This window comes from Mytilus edulis, chromosome 10, assembly GCF_963676685.1.
Source record: "Mytilus edulis chromosome 10, xbMytEdul2.2, whole genome shotgun sequence".
In the NCBI taxonomy this organism is placed as follows: domain Eukaryota; kingdom Metazoa; phylum Mollusca; class Bivalvia; order Mytilida; family Mytilidae; genus Mytilus; species Mytilus edulis.
In genome coordinates, this window is record NC_092353.1 from 19479165 (window position 1) to 19499045 (window position 19881).

The 19881-nt window shown below is 31.4% G+C and overlaps 1 protein-coding gene across 2 annotated transcripts in view; it reads right to left on the reverse strand.

The window, feature by feature from the left end:
• Nucleotides 1-19881, reverse strand: part of LOC139490592 (uncharacterized) — a 116972-nt gene that overhangs the window by 93545 nt on the left and 3546 nt on the right. For both annotated transcript variants that reach the window (XM_071277468.1, XM_071277467.1), the window contains exons 3-11: nt 18932-19378; nt 18160-18390; nt 17614-17775; nt 14954-15007; nt 12205-12315; nt 11529-11653; nt 6481-7069; nt 6000-6068; nt 4727-4843 (exon numbers count right to left, since the gene is read on the reverse strand). In XM_071277468.1, coding sequence (XP_071133569.1) covers nt 4727-4843; nt 6000-6068; nt 6481-7069; nt 11529-11653; nt 12205-12315; nt 14954-15007; nt 17614-17775; nt 18160-18390; nt 18932-19378 — 1905 coding nt within the window. The remainder of the gene's footprint in view (nt 1-4726; nt 4844-5999; nt 6069-6480; nt 7070-11528; nt 11654-12204; nt 12316-14953; nt 15008-17613; nt 17776-18159; nt 18391-18931; nt 19379-19881) is intronic.

A 19881-nucleotide genomic window follows, 5' to 3' on the forward strand; every position in this document is an offset into this window, starting at 1 on the left:
GGAGTGGGCCCCACTTATGAAAATTTCTGGATGAGAGTATCAAAATCCAATAAGACAGTTATAAGTGACAAATCTACATGCAGGTTTCAATGACTTCAAATGGCAGATGGGAGAGTGATCTTTATTGTAAATGTCTACTAAACAGTTCTGTAGATATAAAGATATAGATCTGTATAATGTCTAGTCATGTTTTACTCTTATATCCAAGATATCTTAAAGTGCTTATCTTGACTGAAGACTGACAAAAAGATAACTACCATTAAAAATATAAATCTATGGTTCTTATTAAAATTCCCCATATTGTAGATAATCTATATGGATGATAAGGGTGCTTCCTTTCTATAAATTTCTGCACATTTAGCACAAATCATTTCCCCAATATACAGGTGGATTCATTTACTATAAATTCAAATATCTAATGCCAAGGTTTTTTTTATAAGTGTGAGAAATGTGACTTGGATCAAACTGCATAATTAAAACCTCCCAATTCATTCTAAACATAAATATCTCTTTGGATTATATTTCTGATAAAACTTAATAAATTTGTGCATTTCAGTCAATTTTTGACAATGCACATGATAATTAATAGATTTACAGTGTAAATGGTATGTATAAGTCATCGGATAATTTGATTTCATAGACTTTACTAGTAGACACAAAAATTTAGTGCTTCAGAAAATAACTATATAACAGTATTGGAACTAATAATATAAGACACCACATAAAGCATAAAGGTATATCCTAAAAACGATCAACTACATTTATATTGAACTTCAGTATGCTATGAGAATTAAAACAATGCATCTGTGCTTTGATGTATGATGATATGTTAAGGATTTGAACCACGCAACAGTGAGCAGATGCATCACATAATCATCTTGTTTACGATTTCCAAACCAATATAATGTCACTTTTCTATAGATCTGTGATTATGCAGTCCACCTTTAAAAGTACAGTTTAAGTTCAGTGGGGGATCCAGGCATTATCAAAAGTGGGGGTCCGCTCCAGTCATGCTTCTGTCATTTCCAAAATAATTAACCAAATTTTTACCCCCCAATAAGGGAGGGGCACTGGCCCCTGCCCCCTTAAATTGCCTCTGCACCTATTACTTTTTCTGAACAATCAAATAAGTACATGTATAAATATAAGAAATTCAAATTTCATATACTATCCTGTATCAAAAGGCTAATGAATGCACTTGTGCGTTGGTTTTTTTTTACACACTAATAAATTCAAATTTCATATAAAAACCTATCCTGTTGAATGCACTTGCGTATTAGGATTTTCCCTTTACACACTGATACATGTTCATGTCCAATATATAGTCCGCAATACATCATGTACTCAACAAGAATGCAATGCTTTATTTCAAATTATCTTTTCCTTATCATGATTGAAGACTGACAGACAGATAAACTTCCATAAAAATCTACAAATTTATGTCTGTAATTAAATGTAAATGTGTGCAACCAGATGAATCTCTATATAACTTATAGGGTTCAAATTATCCATTCATAAAAAAGCCAACTTTAGTAATTACAAGTAAAACCTGGGAACACATAGATAAGTATAAGTTATACCCCTGAGGTCTATCCCATTGTCAGTGTTCTCCCCTGCTCGTTTTAGCGGTACCGCGACGCTATATTTTTTTCTGTGATGCTATAATAATTTCCGCGACTTTATAATTATATTGAAGATGCTATTTTTCTTGTTTCAATATTGCAAATCCATGTCCTCAATTTTGAACTTTCATCTAATTACGGCTTATCTATAATACTAAAATAACGAGGTTCAATTTGTCAGCTGTCAACGGGTAAAAACGACAAATCAAAGAATTCAACTTTATATATATATAGCTAATATAGGACAATGGTGTAAATTGAAAACTACTACACTCCATGGCCAGACCCTTTTGTTTTCCACATAATTAATATTGCCAATAATTAACAAGTTCAGGGTCGAATCCGATACCGATACCAATAGTATATTCACCTGTTACCTATTACCTTATCTGTACGTTCCGCATCTGACAGGCGCACCACCACCAAACAGTGTATTTAGGATTTTGCTGTATACATAGGTCATAATCACAGGGTTGACACTACTAAATTCAATCATTGTCAAATTTTTCCCTATTGTAGTATTTTAATCAGTAAGACTTTCTAAGATAATAATATGAATACTAAAATTCTGGACTTAAAATAAGGCGTATAAGTACAGTTTTCAATTTGTTAGCGGGTATGACGTAAAACAGTGAATCAAAGAATTCAACTTTATTTATAACTAATATAGGACAATGCTGTTGATTAAAAAATACTCCATTCCAGGACCTTTTGTTTTCCAAATAATTAATATTACCAATAGCAGGAAAACTGTGTATCTTATAATCAGCATGACCTTTATCAGATGACAATACCAATACTAAAATTAGGCTTACGCATAGTTATATACTTTAAGTCAGTCACGGACCTGCGATATCATGAGTGTGTTCTAGTGATCATAAAAATTATATCACCAGTAATTGTAATCCCTTCAAGTTGGACAATAGAGGACATTAAGAGTGATTAAATAGGTGTTAATTGCCGTTCGGGTGATAACTGTTTGGACGTGAATACCCCACACTTGTGACATGACTAATACCACGTGGTCTGCAATCGCAACTTTCGACATGGAGAAAATGCAATCACAAAATCATTAAAAAATTCAAAATCTACGTTTTGTATTATGAAATTTCAAAGATTGAAACGATTTTTCTCTTTAAAAAAGACGTTTGGTCGTTTATTTTTTGCAACTTCCAGGAAATACTTTCTTTCTCTTCTGGTACTACTTAATTTGTCTATCGAGAGCGAAATTTTTTATTTTGAGCTAAATAAGTTTTATACTTCTTTAGAAAGTTATCATAATTGGCTTTAGTTTATGTTTAATCCATTTAATGATTTAAAAGCATCATATTCATTCCCAATCTCTTGTCACACACTGTTTATTTTGGGACTCATTTTCGTTAATTTTTCTTCAGCCGCCATTGCATATTTTTGTGTAAACTATGGGTCGGAACCGGACCAGATATGACAAAAATCCACATTTTCACGATAATAACTATAGATGCACTAATGGCACAATAGACAGTAAAAATTATACCAATAGAGAAAACTACGCATTAACAGACTATTTATTAGATAACTTTGTTAAAAATATATATCATTTTGATTTAAAGATTATAAACAACTTGGACTAATTCATTATTATAAAAACATGTAAAAAGTTTTTAATTTGAAATTTTATTGCTATTTATGATACTTTCTCTTCACTTTTAATTAACAGTTCTTTTTTGTACTAGATATTTAGTATTGTATATATATACAGGTTGCACTTTATTCATTCATTTTACTAAGAAGGGTTACTGAAACCACATATATTTTATAAATGTGATGTATTCTCAGTTATGATTGAACAATATAAATATATATATAACATAAAAGAAAAATAGAACATCGCTGTGACGTGACAAATGACATGAAAAAATACAGTTATTTGTTTTTATGCAAAATGTGATGCTATCCAAAATTTCGGGGGAGAACACTGCATTGTGGTATATCTCATTTGCACCATGACATTTTGGCTTAAACGTATAAATAGAATTCAATGATTAAAAAGAATAAGGGGGGGGGGGGGGGGGGGGGGGGGGGGGGGGCGTAACATGTCAATCTTAAATAGAAACCTTTACTTTTTTAGACCTGTACATAACCAAGTTTTGTTGTCAGTCTAAAAGATGAGAGATGTAGGTCAAGGTTTACCTTTCTTTCAAATTAAAAAAAAAAGATCTTGTAATTTAATTTTTCAAATAATGTTCAGAAAATAAATTGCATATTTAAAAAATAAATATCAGGGGAAAAAATACAGTCATGTGCAGCTAGGAAAAGATTACCAATGAATATATAGGCTAAAAATATGAAAATATTGTGTCAAATATCTTTTATCATATCCTATACATGTACTATGAAACTAATGCATGCATTAATCTTTGCAATTCAGTCAATAATGGTTAAAATGCATGATCTAATTAATGCGATTGCAAACAATTTGAGATGGAAAATCAGTACTGAACTTATGTATGCTGGCTTTTATTATTGCCAAACTGATATTGTTGCATTCTTTGCATTAATTTCTGAATTTAAAGTATGTGTATTATTTAAGAATTAAATGCTTCCTTTTGTAACTTCATTGGGGTGTAAAAGCGTCAACCGAAGTAAATTTTGTATGAAGCAAGGAAGCGCTTCATTCTAAAAATGTGCACACGGTCAACCCTTTTACAACACTATGAAGTTACAAAAAGAAGAATTCAATACTTATAACATTTTTTAGCTAGGATCATGAAAACACGATTTTTATAAAAAAAAAATTAATTTACCTGTGCACTTTATTGTGGGACCTTGTTTCATCATGAATGATGTTAATAAAGTTGATTAAGGAATAATTGCAGTGTAGCCAATCAGAATAACATATTATAATGAAACAAACATCTAATGTTATCATTCTATTTTAAATGTTAACTTACAATGTATATATTCCAGACTTTTTGTGCAATATGCAAGCAAACACATACCATTTTCTACATTCAACTGGAGCACATAGGTCTGTTTGAGATGCACCAATATACAGTCATCAATGTTCTTATGGGTCGTTGTATGATGTGACACGTAGAAATAAAAACAGTACATTAACTTACCCAATTTGATAGGGTCTTTCTTTGGCATAAATATGGGTAAGAGATCTTCTGGAATTTGTAGAATGGTCTGACCTTCACTTGTTGTTCCAACTTCAGTCTTTAATCCTTCACTGCTACCTTATAAAATGGAAAAAATATTTTTCCTTGTTTCATAAAAATCATAAAAATAAACTACTTAAGTAAAGATTAGAGATAACAAAAATAAAACAGTTTGGCTGGTTTGTTAATTGAAATTTTTATGCAGGCCATCTGATTTATTTTCCCTATTCTTACATTTATTCCTACCAAGTCATCTAAAAAAATATTGATGTGCCCATGGCCAGTTGTTGTATTTTTCCTGAAATTTGTAGTGAGAATTGTTTCTATATTTAGGGGTTAGTTTGTTAGACAATTTGTGAGAGTAGTTGCTAGATTTCTCTTAAGTCTATAATATGTTGATATAACAACACTGTCACAGCTGGGTTTTTCACTGCATGGAGACATTTGTGTCATGGTAATTATTACTTTGAAACTTTGAAATGAAAAGAGGTACTTCAATCAAAATTGAGTGGGGAAGCAGTCATTGAAGGTATGATTTATACAGGTTGTTCCAGTGATAAAATATAAATATAAAGCTTGTCGAACCAAATTAATACTTCCAACTCATTACCAATACAGAAATCTGACAAAGTTGAAACCTGTATCATTGACAAATACCACATCACCATTGAAGACCTTAGATTGATTTCATCTTGTATGGTTACTCATTAATTTAACAAATTTCTAGTCTAAGGGAGATAACTCAATAACTCCTGCAACTGTTATTCATAGATTATTTACTGATTTTTATTGCTACAGAAAAATTTACAGAACCTAGCTTAAAGTCCACATGAACTGTATATACTGTTTCCCTAAACAAAATTAATTGTTTTTATGTTTTTTATTAATATTATCAAAATAAAACTAATAAGAACAATTCTAGATAAAATATAACAGTAGCTATATATAGACAACCAAAAAATGCCTGCTGAATTTATAAATATCTGTTTTTTTTCTCTCATGAGATTAACCGCCATTGCCAAAACATGAAAGCTAAGACGATGGGGCAATATATAGGAGACTTTTTACAGAAGAGTTCAGAAGAAAATTATCTAAACATAATTCAAGTCATTTGATCTTCAAACTTTCAACACAATGTTGCATTCCATTATCAGTCTGAAGATACACATACCTTTCCTGAATAATTTTGAACAATATTAACATAATGCAGTATTATCAAATGTTTGTTTTATACCTGGATTTATGATGGAGGAAACCATTGATTGTGCTGATACTGCTTCTTCTTCTAAGTCATCAGTATCCTCTGTAAAATGACAAAATTATTTTTCTGCTAGAATAAACATGTAAAATTAACTTGAACTTTATAACTTATTTTAAAAGTTGATGCACACTATCAAAATCTTCCATTTATCTTTCATGTAGGGAAAAACACAAACATAGGTATTTTAACACAGATTTCAATATACATTCAATACTTTTACAAATGTTCGATGTGTTTGCAGTTGTAAAGTATGGGTTTTGCTCATTGTTGGAGGCTGTACAGTGACATATATGTTGATTATATCCATGTAACGTGGATTTTGTTTTGTACACAGTGGTCTCTGTGTCAATCATACCACTTTTCCTTAATTTTGTATTGCATGTAATTTACTTTAAAATTTACAATCATCAGAAGTACACTCTGACTCATAGTGAAAAAGACTTCAGTTCCTTACCGTTAACATCATCATTTTCTAACTCAGATATTTCCATTCCCTCATCATCCTCCTCAGCCTGTGGATTGGTTGAGGGCTCTTCAGGAATGGTATCCTCAGTTCCTGTTACATTAGCATTCACATTATCTATTGTTCCTGTTTCTATAAGATAATTATCCTCCCCACTAATCACAGATTGTTGAACACTAGGGGTAATAATACTACTGTTATCACATGACACAATTTGACCTTCACTTGTCGATATAAGCTGACCTTCATCAGTTGATATTATTTGGCCATCACCAGCTGATATAAGTGAATGTTCACCAGTGGATAATATTTGTCCTTCACCACTATGTGATATGAGTGACCCTTCACTAGTGGATAATATCTGTGCACCACTGGTTGATATTATCTGTCCATCACTAGTAGATATAATCTGCTGACCCTCAGCTGATGTCACAATCTGACCGGCAGTTGTAGAAATAATCTGACCATTGCTGGTAGAAATAATTTGGGCGTTAATTGTTGTTACACCTTGCGATGTTTTAGTTAATAGTGATGGTAAAGACTTGACTTGTTCTTGAAAGGCCTGGAAATTTTGTAGCCCCTGCAAAGAAATAATACATCTTCAATTATTTACATATAATATAAAGAAGAAAAAATAAGGAAAGAAGTTAAATTAAAACATTTACCTAAACAATTTATTTTGTTTTATATGTGAAATTCAGTTTCTCGTACAAAAAGACTACTTAAACATTATCACATTATATTACTGCTAAATTCAAGGAAGATACTATAAATTCAGAAAGATTTTAATTAATGAGATGTATGCGACTGAGTGAGTACCCCAAAAACTATAAAAAGTAGAACTCACATTTTGATATCAAATGCATGTACATATGTCTGTTTGCAGCTTTTCTTAAAATCATAATTTTCAATCATGCTTTTAACAGTCTTAAAAAAAATCACAATAATAAATGCAAGCAAGAATTTCTCAGTCGACAGTAATAAAGACTATATATAAGTCAGAATAGTTTCAACATTCACATCCAACAATCAAAATAGGCTGTGAACACATAGATATGTCTTCTCTGTGTGTTTTAATCACAAATGAAAATAATCACTGATGCTGCAGACAGCAAACCTTTGTCTAAGAGCTGCAATGAGAGTCACAGGAGAGAGAAAATCATTCAAAATACAGTTTACTTCAATGATGTTTGTAAACAGATAATAAACAGGCTGTTGTTCACAGAGAAGGAAGTTTGCATGCTCCAACAACCAAAAAACCATCAAAATAAGTGTTCTACTTAATGGTGGTCTAATCATTGAGGTCTTGGTAGAGAAGAAATTACTGTACAGCATCTAAAAATCTTAATAAATTAAAATAAAGATGTTAAATAAATTAAAGTTGTGGTGTTTATTATGCTAGAGAAGAGGCCGAGATGCCAAAGTTTTTGGCAGAAAACAAAATGAGTGCATTGGTACATATAGTGCAATAGGACACAATGCTTTACTTTTATTTTCTTGAGTAACCTGGCCTTACTATTATGTAACATAATTTTTTTTTAATCATTGATAAAAGCTTCTTCAATGTCTGACCGACATAGTTTATTTTTCTGTACCTTTAAATTAAATCAGTCTTTTTTTAAAGGTTGACTTATCTATTTTTTTTCATTTTCTGCATCAAAATATCCAAAATCTGGATCAGCATGCAAGTTGGAGTACTTTTCAAGTTGTAAATCAATATGCCCTAATTGTTTCTTACACTACAGTTCAATATATAAGTAGCATCAAGTAAAAAACACCTTGACCTTTGAGAATCCTTGTAATGTTATTCAGTTCTTGGGAAAATTATTAAAACAATCGTAGGTTATCAACCATTGTTACATAATCTACTTGACAATACATCTAATAAGAATACCATCTTTTCCTGCAGGTATGCTTACTAATAGGGAATACTTATGTATATCTAAACACTGATAGATTGTACAATACTCTTTAAATTTTAAAATAATAATATTACAGTCTGTGCCAAATACTTTTTCATCTACTAGTCCAGAAACTAAATTTTAAAACTTGTCCCTATATATAGAACTATATACATTTTTTGTAAAATTTTTAAATTTTCACTAGTCCGAATCAATATTTACTAGTCTGGGGCATCGGACTAGTGGCTAATGGTGCAGACTATTTTAAAAGAGAACAAGACCTATCTAACCTTAAAACCTATGACAATTTACTTTTGTTTGCTTTATGTCCAGTGGCAAATATTCTATTCATATTTGTAACTAGATCAAATCATATGATAAATAAACATGGAGAGTTGTCTCATTGGCATTCATACCACATCTTCTTATATCTATAAGGTAGGTTCTCCTGTTATAAAAGCATATTAGAAATGAATTAAGATGTACTAACAAAACTACTGAATAAAGAGGGCACCTTGAGTACTGCAACAATTTTGGCTTGCAATTTAATAGTTGGATTACTATAACAAACACTAATTTAAATGGTGTTCTGCTTAGTTAATGAGTGTACAGCATCACCAGCCACCTATTATATATAGCCTCAGGCATTTGTTAGTCTTGAAAGATTTTTAATTTTATTTCATTTATAAATTTTGGGAAGCACAGTTGCTGGATTTTCTCCCTGTATTGAAGACCCATAGGTGGCCTTCAGCTGTTTTCTGCTCTTTTGTCAGGTTAATGTCTCTTTGACACATTCCCCATTTTCATTCTCAATTTTATTATTATCATGACGCAATAATGTGTCTTCATGTTTAGTCTTTACATTTTCCCACATTGTAAAGATTAACTACAGATTCATTCATTTTTGTGAGTAACAAATTTTGTGGATTGAGGACCAATTGTACATTGTATTTCCATGGATATTTTAATGGTATTACTAAATTAAAGAAAATTTACACTAAGTTGAACAGTTAAATTTGTGGTTCATCTTTACCATGTTTACCCACAAAATCAATGAAAATTACTTTCCCAAGAATAATAATATAATGAATCTCCAGTTTAAATGTTCATTAGGTGAAGTGTGCTAAAAGAAAAGTTTTTTCTGGAGAAATCAACAGAGTAAAAATATGAAGTGAGGACACTACATGGAGTTTAAGTGTTGTGCTTGTTAGAAAAGTGGTTTAAAGACTAATTTCTACTGATTTTGATCAATTTGAAATTGGAAAGTGTAGGACTGCAAATTATAATATCTTAAGCAGTTTGGTAAGTATAAATTTATTTCTAATCAGTCAGAATTTTAGTAGTAAGTTTTGAAATGAACTGCTAGATTAATAAATGTTGCTTATTTCTTCTTTTATAAACAGTGAATTCATTCTTAATCCTTTTGTATTATTATTAAGGCATTTTTTGGATAGGAGAAGCAGAGCCTTAACAATATAGAAAATCATTAATTTCTAATTGTTAAATGCTGCATCCTGTTTGTGTAGCATGAAGTGGTAGGCCAGTTATTGAGTTGTGCAATGAAGAAACAATACTTATTAAGGATGTTTGTTCCTCTTGTTTTTGAATTTTTGCCAGATATTCGGAATCCTTTTGTTTTATACATATAGTGCCATTTAAAAAGATTTCCAGCTAACCCCTGCTTTTCTTTTCATAATCTTATTACCTATAGTTTAAAAAGCCATATTCGAAAATCCTATAAAATCCTTGTTATTTTTTCAAAAAAGAAAAGGGTGCCAATGTTAAATGTATGAAAAGTCTAGAGAGAGTTATTTCTCACCAAATTTTCAATGGATGTTATCTCAAAAACAAGCTCATTGACCTTTGATTTTTTTGTTCTTTTATTCATAAACTATCAATTATAACAGTCTTTTAAAAAGCTTGTTATTTTGAAACAGAGTTTAGCAAACACTTCATAATTTAAAGAAACAGTATCCCCCTTTTGAATAATACAATTGCACAGGATACTGTAAATTCAGAAATTATTGAGTGCATTTATTATTGAGATTTTGTCATTGTAGACTTAAACGCAATTTAAATTTTTTACGATTTGAGAAAAATCCTGTTTAACCCTTTCAACCCTATACACGGCATATGCCGCGATGACATACGCCTTTCGCCACTGCTATTCGCCGCATATGCCGCGATGACAACAGATTTTTCACAAGGACTCTTAAACCATTCAGTTTTCATTCGGGTCCTCTCTAATTTTTCCTTGTATGAATCAAGGATATGCAAGGTCTCATTTGCGCTTGAAATCCCGGCAATTTTTATTGTAAAATCATGCAGTAGAAGGAAAATTGAAAGTAAATAAAAAAAAATATTTTGACAAATGCAAATGGCGGAAATCGGAAACGAAGCTGTAAATATGGAAATATTTCAGCATTTCTATGGCAAACTGATGACGAGGATTAGTTAAAAGGTTTCTTGTTATCTCAATGTGTTTATTACATTCAATTCGTATGGGAAATATGATTTGATCGATCATTACGAGACGTAGAAAAAGGGGGGAAAACGGAGGTTGACTGAAAATTTTGAGGACGGAGCCACTGATTTGTGCCATGATTACATAATACGTTGTGTATGGTGCAATACGCTACGGAATTGAGCAATTTGTGTCTTCTTTATTATATGGCAGATAAAAAAACAAAATAGATGAAGACGAAAAGTAGTTTTTATTCAAAATTCAACACAAATGTAACAAATTACACCTTTTACCTGTTAATTACCTGAAAATGCAGGTAACCTAATAAAAATTTTACTGAAATAACTGCCTAACATTACAGTTCATACTCTCCTGAGCATTTTTCATGCAATAACTTTTTCTGTATCTCTTATAATAAAAAAGATACAGCAGTCTGAAAAGGAATATACTGTTCTAATGAATGAACACAAAAAAAATGCAGCAGCAGCAGCCATTTTTCTATTTTTTTGTGTAGCGTTGAAAGGGTTAATACAATATCATATAAAATATTTCAAAATGCGCGTTTAAATTATTGCGTTTACAAGTCTGTCGCATTTTTCGCAATAATAAAAACCTTGCAATAATTTCTAAATTTACAGTACTTTTAAGGTAAAGTATGGAATTAATAAAACCACCTGTATAGGGGCCATCATCAATGTTTGTCCATTAGCTCCTGGTATTAAGACTGCTGGGATGGATGACGTACTAGCCTGTCCTGGAGGAGGGTATCGTCTTGGTCGTCCTCGACCTCTCTTTGAACCTATAAAATATACAAATATGCAAAGAAATTATACAAAATTTGAAACATATTGTACTAAAAAGATATTCAAATAAAATTAAGAATGTATGACAATTGCAAGGAAACATGCTTAAGTAAACAACCAATTTCATGAGAGAAGATGGCAATCTTGAACATTTCATACAATGTAAAATCAGATTGTTTATGAACAATATACTCTGTTAAAAGATTTAACAAAAGTGTTTATTACCATAATGTTAATTTTGACAGCTCTAAATTAATGTATAATGCATTTCCATTGATTTAAGGTGACTTGAATTAAGAAGTAAATCTTCTGGGTTAGAAAAAAATATCACAATTTATCATTTCTCCTTATGCTGTGCAACGAAACAAAAACAGAACATAAAAGATCAAATAACACACTAATCTTCATACCAGATTTTTTCATATTTGATTAGGATTTTTATTTGACACTGCAACCAAAGGATGCAATAGTATTTTCAATAATGGTCTTTTTTCTTTATCTCACGAGAATTAAGTTCAGTCTTTCTTTTTGTGTAAACATTCAATACCTGTATTTGGAGATGCAAAGGTGTAAGATGGTGGTACATAATCTTTCTCATCTGTCACACTTGACTGATTTTGGTCCTGATTTTCTTCATCGCTATCTTCTAATTCATAATCTGTAAATACGTAAATATATTGATATCTCATCTCAGCTTTTAAATCTAGTATTACTCTCACAAAATCTTTATTTTTTTTATCTTTAAAACATTTTTCCATATAACATCTTCTTATATCCATATAATCTGAATGATTGTAAAAAAAAACACCTTTTTCGTCTATAGAAAAAAGTTTACACCATTTGCAGAAAAATTCAATATGACAAAGTTTTCAAATCTCAACAACTGGGAAAAGTGCCTTCATTTGTATAAATTGATGTGGTTCAACTAAAACATTTATCTGTTTTAGTAAACATATTTATTTACATTAGATTGGGAAACAAGTTATTGTAACGTATAGTAATCTCTTTCCACTTTGCGGCTGTGAGTGCTGCCTTGTAGCAGCATTATTAGTCTGCTCTTTTTCAAATCTACAAGGTTGACTTTTACATCTTTTAATTGTTGATAATGACCTTATCAGCAAGAATATTATGTAAGCCTGTTAAGACAAGCTGATGAAGCCAATATTAAAAAATAAAATGCCATTTATATCTGACAGCAATTTGTATAAACTGTACATTTATTAAAAAATAAAATAGTTTATAGTAAAACTACTTGTATGTGTACAAGACGTTATGATAGTTGTTTGGTTGTATGAATGAAGTATTTCATTGATAAATTAATGTGGATAGACTTGAGCATGTGACATTGCTGCACTGATACAAAACATCATTGTCTAATATTTTTGAGTATCGAGTCCTTTTAAAGGAAAAATAAACAAATTGCCAAGAGGCAAGAGGTTCTTCTTTTGCCTTGGAAACAAAGCCATGTTCTGATTCTAAAAGAATATATATCTTCATTATATTTGTCAACATTTTACACCTCATCAACAGTCGGTTTGGAAAATTATTCCTAAAACATTTTAAAATGAAAGGACTTACAGGATGAATGAAACTACTTTCCAGCATCTATTTTCAAACTAAAGCATAACCAAAGTTTTAATGATTGTTGGCACATGACATAAAATTTGTTTTCTTTCATTCAACCCTTTCTCTGATAGCTGCCCTGACAGAAGCTACTCTGTGATGATGGCTTCAGATGACACAAGTGAGAGAACTTCATAATAAATATCAACAAGAGGCTCTCACAACGACAGCAAACCGGATTTATTAATATTTATTTGTGTCCTGGCAATATCACCATTACTAATGAACCATTACTAATGAATGGTGAAAGTGAAAATTGTCAATATCAAATTTGACCTCCATTTTGTCATCAGTATCAACATATTAAAATTTGAAAAGCTTAGATTGAATGGTTCATGAGTAAATGCAACAACGTGAATGGAAACGCCATTTTACAATCTTTCAAGAACCATAACGCCTGAACCGTAAAAGTCAAAATCGTCATTATTGAACTTGACCTCTATTTTGTCATCAGTAACAACATATAAAAATTTCAAAAGCTTTGGTTGAATGGTTCATGAGAAAATGCATGGACACAACTGGAAACACCATTTTTCAATCTTTCAAGAACCATAACTCCTGAACCGTAAAAGTCAAAATCGTCATTATTTAACTTGACCTCTATTTTGTCATCAGTAACAACATATTAAAATTTGGGAAGCTTTGGTAGAACAGTTCATGCGTAAATGCACGGACACAACTGGAAACTCCATTTTTCAATCTTTCAAGAACCATAACTCCTGAACGGTAAAAGTCAAAATCGTCATTATTAAACTTGACCTCTATTTTGTCATCAGTAACAACATATTAAAATTTGGGAAGCTTTGGTAGAACAGTTCATGCGTAAATGCACGGACACGACTGGAAACTCCATTTTTCAATCTTTCAAGAACCATAACTCCTGAACAGTAAAAGTCAAAATCGCCATTATTGAACTTGACCTTCATTTAGTTGTCAGTAACAACATATTAAAATTTTAAAAGCTTTGGTTGAATGGTTCATGAGTTAATGCACGGACAACATTTGATTGCCGCCTGCCCGACCACCTGACTGCCCAACCGCCCGGCCGCCCACCGTACATCCCCAAATCAATAACCGACATTTTTGTCACAAAAATCAGGTTAATAACTAGTTTTCTCTAGTTATTTATTTCTTTATTTTGTTCACTTACACCATAGATATAATGATACAGTTTTAATCATGTTTTGATAAAATTTGTCATAAAAAAAAGTTTCCATTTTTTGGCCAATAAAACGTAAGAAATTCCTGAAATTCGACTTTTAGACCAAAAATCATAATTTTCAATCCCAAAACGGCAAAAGTTTGAAAATTTTAACAATGTTGTACAAATTCATTAAACTGACGATTTCCTTTTCAAGTATTTTGTACATAAAACAGCATTTTATGTCTAAAAAGTATACTAGTCTGGCTTCAATTCTTCCTAATTCTATCAAAAATTTGTTCCCTAATTTCAAATTCAAGTAAAATCCGTAAATTTCATCTGATTTTGACACAGTTTTCAACAAACCGAAGTGCCATGTTTACACTTACATTTGGGTATTCAATAAAGAACGATAACTTGTGTTTGCAATGTTTTCAGAGGGAAACATAATAGATGTAATCTGATCCCTGTAAAACGGTAAACTGGGATTCGTTGGCAAAAGGGTAAATAACTAATATATTTATTTTTATACCTTCTAATGCCTTCTTCTTCCTAGCCCTGCCACTCCGTCTTATTCCATCAGGTCCTTAAAAAGATAAATAAAATTTATATAAAATATTTTTTAGAATATATATCTAATTTAAAAAAATACACAATCAGTCTGTTTCCTGCTATAAAGTAATGTAGCTGATTACATAATGACAATAAAGGTCAAGTAATAGAAATCATTTATTCTTTTAACTTCATTATGTACAATGTATGCATTGCATTTTATATAAAAGATTTATCCCAGTCTTTTTTATTACATGTAGAGCCAAAAAATGTTGTCAGATAAAAAAATAAAATGCTTTGCTGAGCGCAGCCTGAGACGACCGCAGTGGTCAAACCCTGAACAAATTTGGTCACAATATTCTAGCTTGATACTCTCTGAATTTGGATTGTGATCAAATTTTTGACATAATATAGGTTTTTGACACAAAATAAATGTAGTCAAAGATCTAACAAATTTATTACGCGATACTGTGCAATTGAAGATTTCTTCTTGAAACTTTTCAAAAATCAAAATTTGAAAAATTTATAATTTTTTTTATAAAACCCTTAAAAATATGGTAAACAACAAGAATGTGTCCTCAGTACACGAATGCCCCACTCGCACTATCATTTTCCATGTTCAGTGGACCGTGAAATTGGGGTAAAAACTCTAATTTGGCATTAAAATTAGAAAGATCATATCATAGGGAACATGTGTACTAAGTTTGAAGTCGATTAACGGATTGGACTTCAACTTCATCAAAAACTACCTTGACCAAAAACTTTAACCTGGAGCGGGACAGACGGACCAACGGACAGATGGACGGACAAATGGACGCACAGACCAGAAAACATAATGCCCCTCTACTATCGTAGGTGGGGCATAAAAATCCTCCCCCACTTATTGAACCCCCCCTTGGAGCAATAACCCCAAAACTCAATCCCAGCCTTTCCTTTGTAGTATGGAACCTTGTAGTACAATTTCAGAGAGATACATACACTTAAAGACAAGTTATTGTCTGGAAACTAGAAACATGCTTCTTTTTGGCCCTTTTTTGACCCCTAATAACTACTTGTTTTTGGCAATTAACCAAAAACTCAATCCCAGCCTCCCCTTTGTTATATGGAACATTGTGGTACAATTTCAGACAGATCCATATAGTTACACACAAGTTGTTGTCTGGAAACGAAGAATTTTGTTTTTGGCCCCTTTTTGGTCCTGAATTCCGAACTTGTTGGCCCCTTAACCCCTAAAATGAATCACAATCTTCTACTTGTGGTTTTAAAAATTGTGGTACAATTTCAGAGCAATTGAAATACTAATACACAAGTTATTATCCTGAAAGTAGAAAAAATGCTTGTTTTGGGCCCCTTTTGGACCCCTAATTCCTAAAGGGTTGGGACCATCATCCCCAAAATCAATCCCAACCTTTCTTTTGTGGTATTGAACCTTCTGAAAACATTTCATAAAGATCTTTTCGCTTAAGGGGGTTCACGGGTCTAAATCATTTATATAGGATTTCTCTATATTTTTCTATAAATGAACTTTATCTTATAGTTAATAGAAAAATAAAATAAAAAAATCGGGTCACCGTTCATTTGCGCTCACAATCTGCCTTCGAAAGAAGCATACATCTTTGTAAAAGTGTTAATTTTCTGTTGAACTAATAGGAGAAATAAAGGTAATATCGAAATAAAAAAAGAAATTTATTACAGAAATCGCTCAAATTTTACAATAATTTAGTTAAGTACAGCATATATCGAAATTATATTAAAAAATATAGGTCACCCATGAGTTAAAAGAGATATTTCAATTTTAAAGCCAAAAAATGGCATTTATCCACCAAAGGGAGATAATTTGGAACTTTTTCAATGATGTTTACATTTTAAAAGTCATCTGGGGCCAACACGAATTAATGGTCTTGAATGTTTTTTGTACCATATGATAAAGTTACAACTACAAAAGGTAATAAATAAAAATTGTAATGAAAAACAAATGTTTAATTTTTTTCTGAAATTTTTATACCCTCGAGCCTCCTTAAACTAAAGTTATTGTTCGGAAACCAATGTGTCTTCGGATGACAACAACGACATCATACCATTATCATTATCATACGATCCCAAAAATTTTTTTGCAGTTGTATTAAAATAACTGAAGCCATAAAAATTTAAAGGTATTTTGTGACAGAAGGATTTTCAGTCTTGAAAAATAAAATGTTTTTACATGAAGAATAATCTATCTCTGCAATTTCTTCCTGACAAATTGAATTCCCTTGTGACTAATCATGCAATACAATTTATGATTTATAACAAAATAAATTCTGCAAGTAGACAAACACTTTTAGCGATAATAAAACTACATAATTGAGCTGTAACAGTCCAATGCATACTTTTCATGAACTGCTTTGATTGAAACACATTACAGATAATCAAATAGACTGTATATCTGGAAATTATGGCATTTGTCTAATCTTTTTTTTGCTATATATTTACAGTACATTTTTACTGTAAAATGTGTCTTATGCGACGTTTTCATTGTTCAGAAAAAATCATTGCACATGGCATAGACACATGAATAATAGACACAGCATAGATTTGACTACCCAAATTAAGGCCCAACTAACAAAAAGCCTGATAAGTATAAATGTACAAATTTGAAACCTGTATTTGATAATTCCAGTAAGCCCTCTACAGCATTAGCTTGGTCTATTTTATTAACCACTCGTTTGACAGGTTTTCCTTTAACTACTTCCTCGTTCTGACCAGCTGGTGGTAGATAATCTTGGTCAGTTGGTTTCTTTGGACGACCTCGCTTCTTTTTAGCTAAAATTTTTAAACAAAAGAATGAATACAAACATATGATAATCACAAAACAGAAATAGGTGATACTATCAAATCAATTACATTTTGGTTCTCAATTTTGTTAAACAATTCATGTGAATTTTAAAAGGTGTTTGCAAAAACTTTCAAAGGTTCCATGGACATTCAGACAATATAATTATTTACTGGTACATTCTGACCACTAGACAATCGTTTTTTACTGATGTGACAATAAATTTACTATACAAAACAATACGAAATATCTTGACAAGTATTTATTATTCAACAGTGTTGAACTAGATGGGCTCGTCTTTAATATATATATATGTTTTTTTTTTCTTTACAGATGTAAGGATATGTTTGTTCTGTATCAGGCAAAACACTTACATTGAGGAGGAACAACTGGATAAGCACAGAGTTGTCCTGTATCCGGATTAGGCATTAAGACACATTTCTTTCCTTTAATGATTATCTCTGTAGTATCGGTGACAGCTATTGGTTTAGACAGATCAATCGTCTTGACATCCTCTGTAACTAAGGGTTCTTGTTTGACAGCTTCTCCTATGTACTTCTCTGTAACAACTTGGCTTTCTGTCTCTTCATTTATATTTTCTTTACCTTAAAAAAAAAGTAAATTAAATATATACAGTGTACATTGGGACAAAGTCATAAAAATCACCACAAAAACATATATCACTTCTATATATTCTCAGCTTCCTAAATATTCCTCTAAGAATGTCAGATTATATACTGCTACATCAACTTATAATGTAATTTTTACCAAAACTCTAACAAAATAAAAATAGAGAAAAAGACAATCTGATTAACAGCAACATGCATGGCTTATCAATTCAAAGTCACTGAACTGTAAAATTAGGGACAGGACCTCGATATGGTTGACAAACTGAAATTTACTGATAGTAGTGCAACATTTTAGAAAATATCATTGATTTACATGTATCACAAGAAGTTCCTTTCAAACTGACTTACAAAAAAACTTAACAATTGTTTACACTGCTGGAAAAGCAACACCTATGTCGCGTGTTCCACAACTTTCTTCACAGGCAAGAAAAAAAACCAGGTATTTTGATGCATTTTGTAACTGTTTTGACTAGAAAGGTGAAAGAGGAGTTTTTTGGTCAATGATGTAACACCTTACCATTTGTTGTATCTGTTGAATTCTCTACAATTGAAGCAACATTTTGATTTATTATTGAATCCTGTGAGGTCTGTTCATCTGTAGGTACGTCCTCTCCCATGTTTATAACATTTACATGTAAAGTTTTACAACTCTCTAAATCACACTTTTCCTCATTCGGCTCCGACACCAAATCACAATTATCTTCAACTTTAACCTCAGAATTATCAGCCTCCATGATATTAGACTCCTCCTCAATTGGTGCTGATTGACAGGTCTGTCTTTGAGCTGATTCTAACTCCCCTGGTGTGATATAGATAGTATTGTATTCACCCCTCTCTTCCCCTTGTTCTTCAATGTCTTGTGTCAGGTATAAGGAACCATCACTCATTTGAATAGCACCAGAGTTTATCATATCTGGTGTGATGTACATTGTTTCTCCTGTTTGCTCTAAATTACCATCAAAAACTGAAATGGGAATATTAGGATTATTAAAATAGATATACATGTATATATATATATATATATATATGTAAATGCCATTGATTGAAATGACCGAATAATTTATGAAGTGATTTTAACATTCGGATCTCAGATGTACTTGTAACGACAATGTATTTAAAACATTAAATTTCAGTTTTTTGGTTGGTACTAAATGATCTTTTGATATTTATTTGAAGAGGAACAAATTTGAATCAAGGTACCGGTAATAAAAACATGCAAACTCACTGGTTAAGTACAAAATGTAACAAGAATGTGTCCACAGTACACGAATGCCCCACTCGCACTATCATTTTCTATGTTCAGTGGACCGTGAAATTGGGGTAAACCCTCTAATTTGGCATTAAAATTAAAAAGATCATATCATAGGGAACATGTATACTAAGTTTGAAGTGTACAAAGTATGAAGTACATGTATCGTAGGTGGGGAATAAAAATAAATTAATTGACAAGGACAAAAATATGGAAAT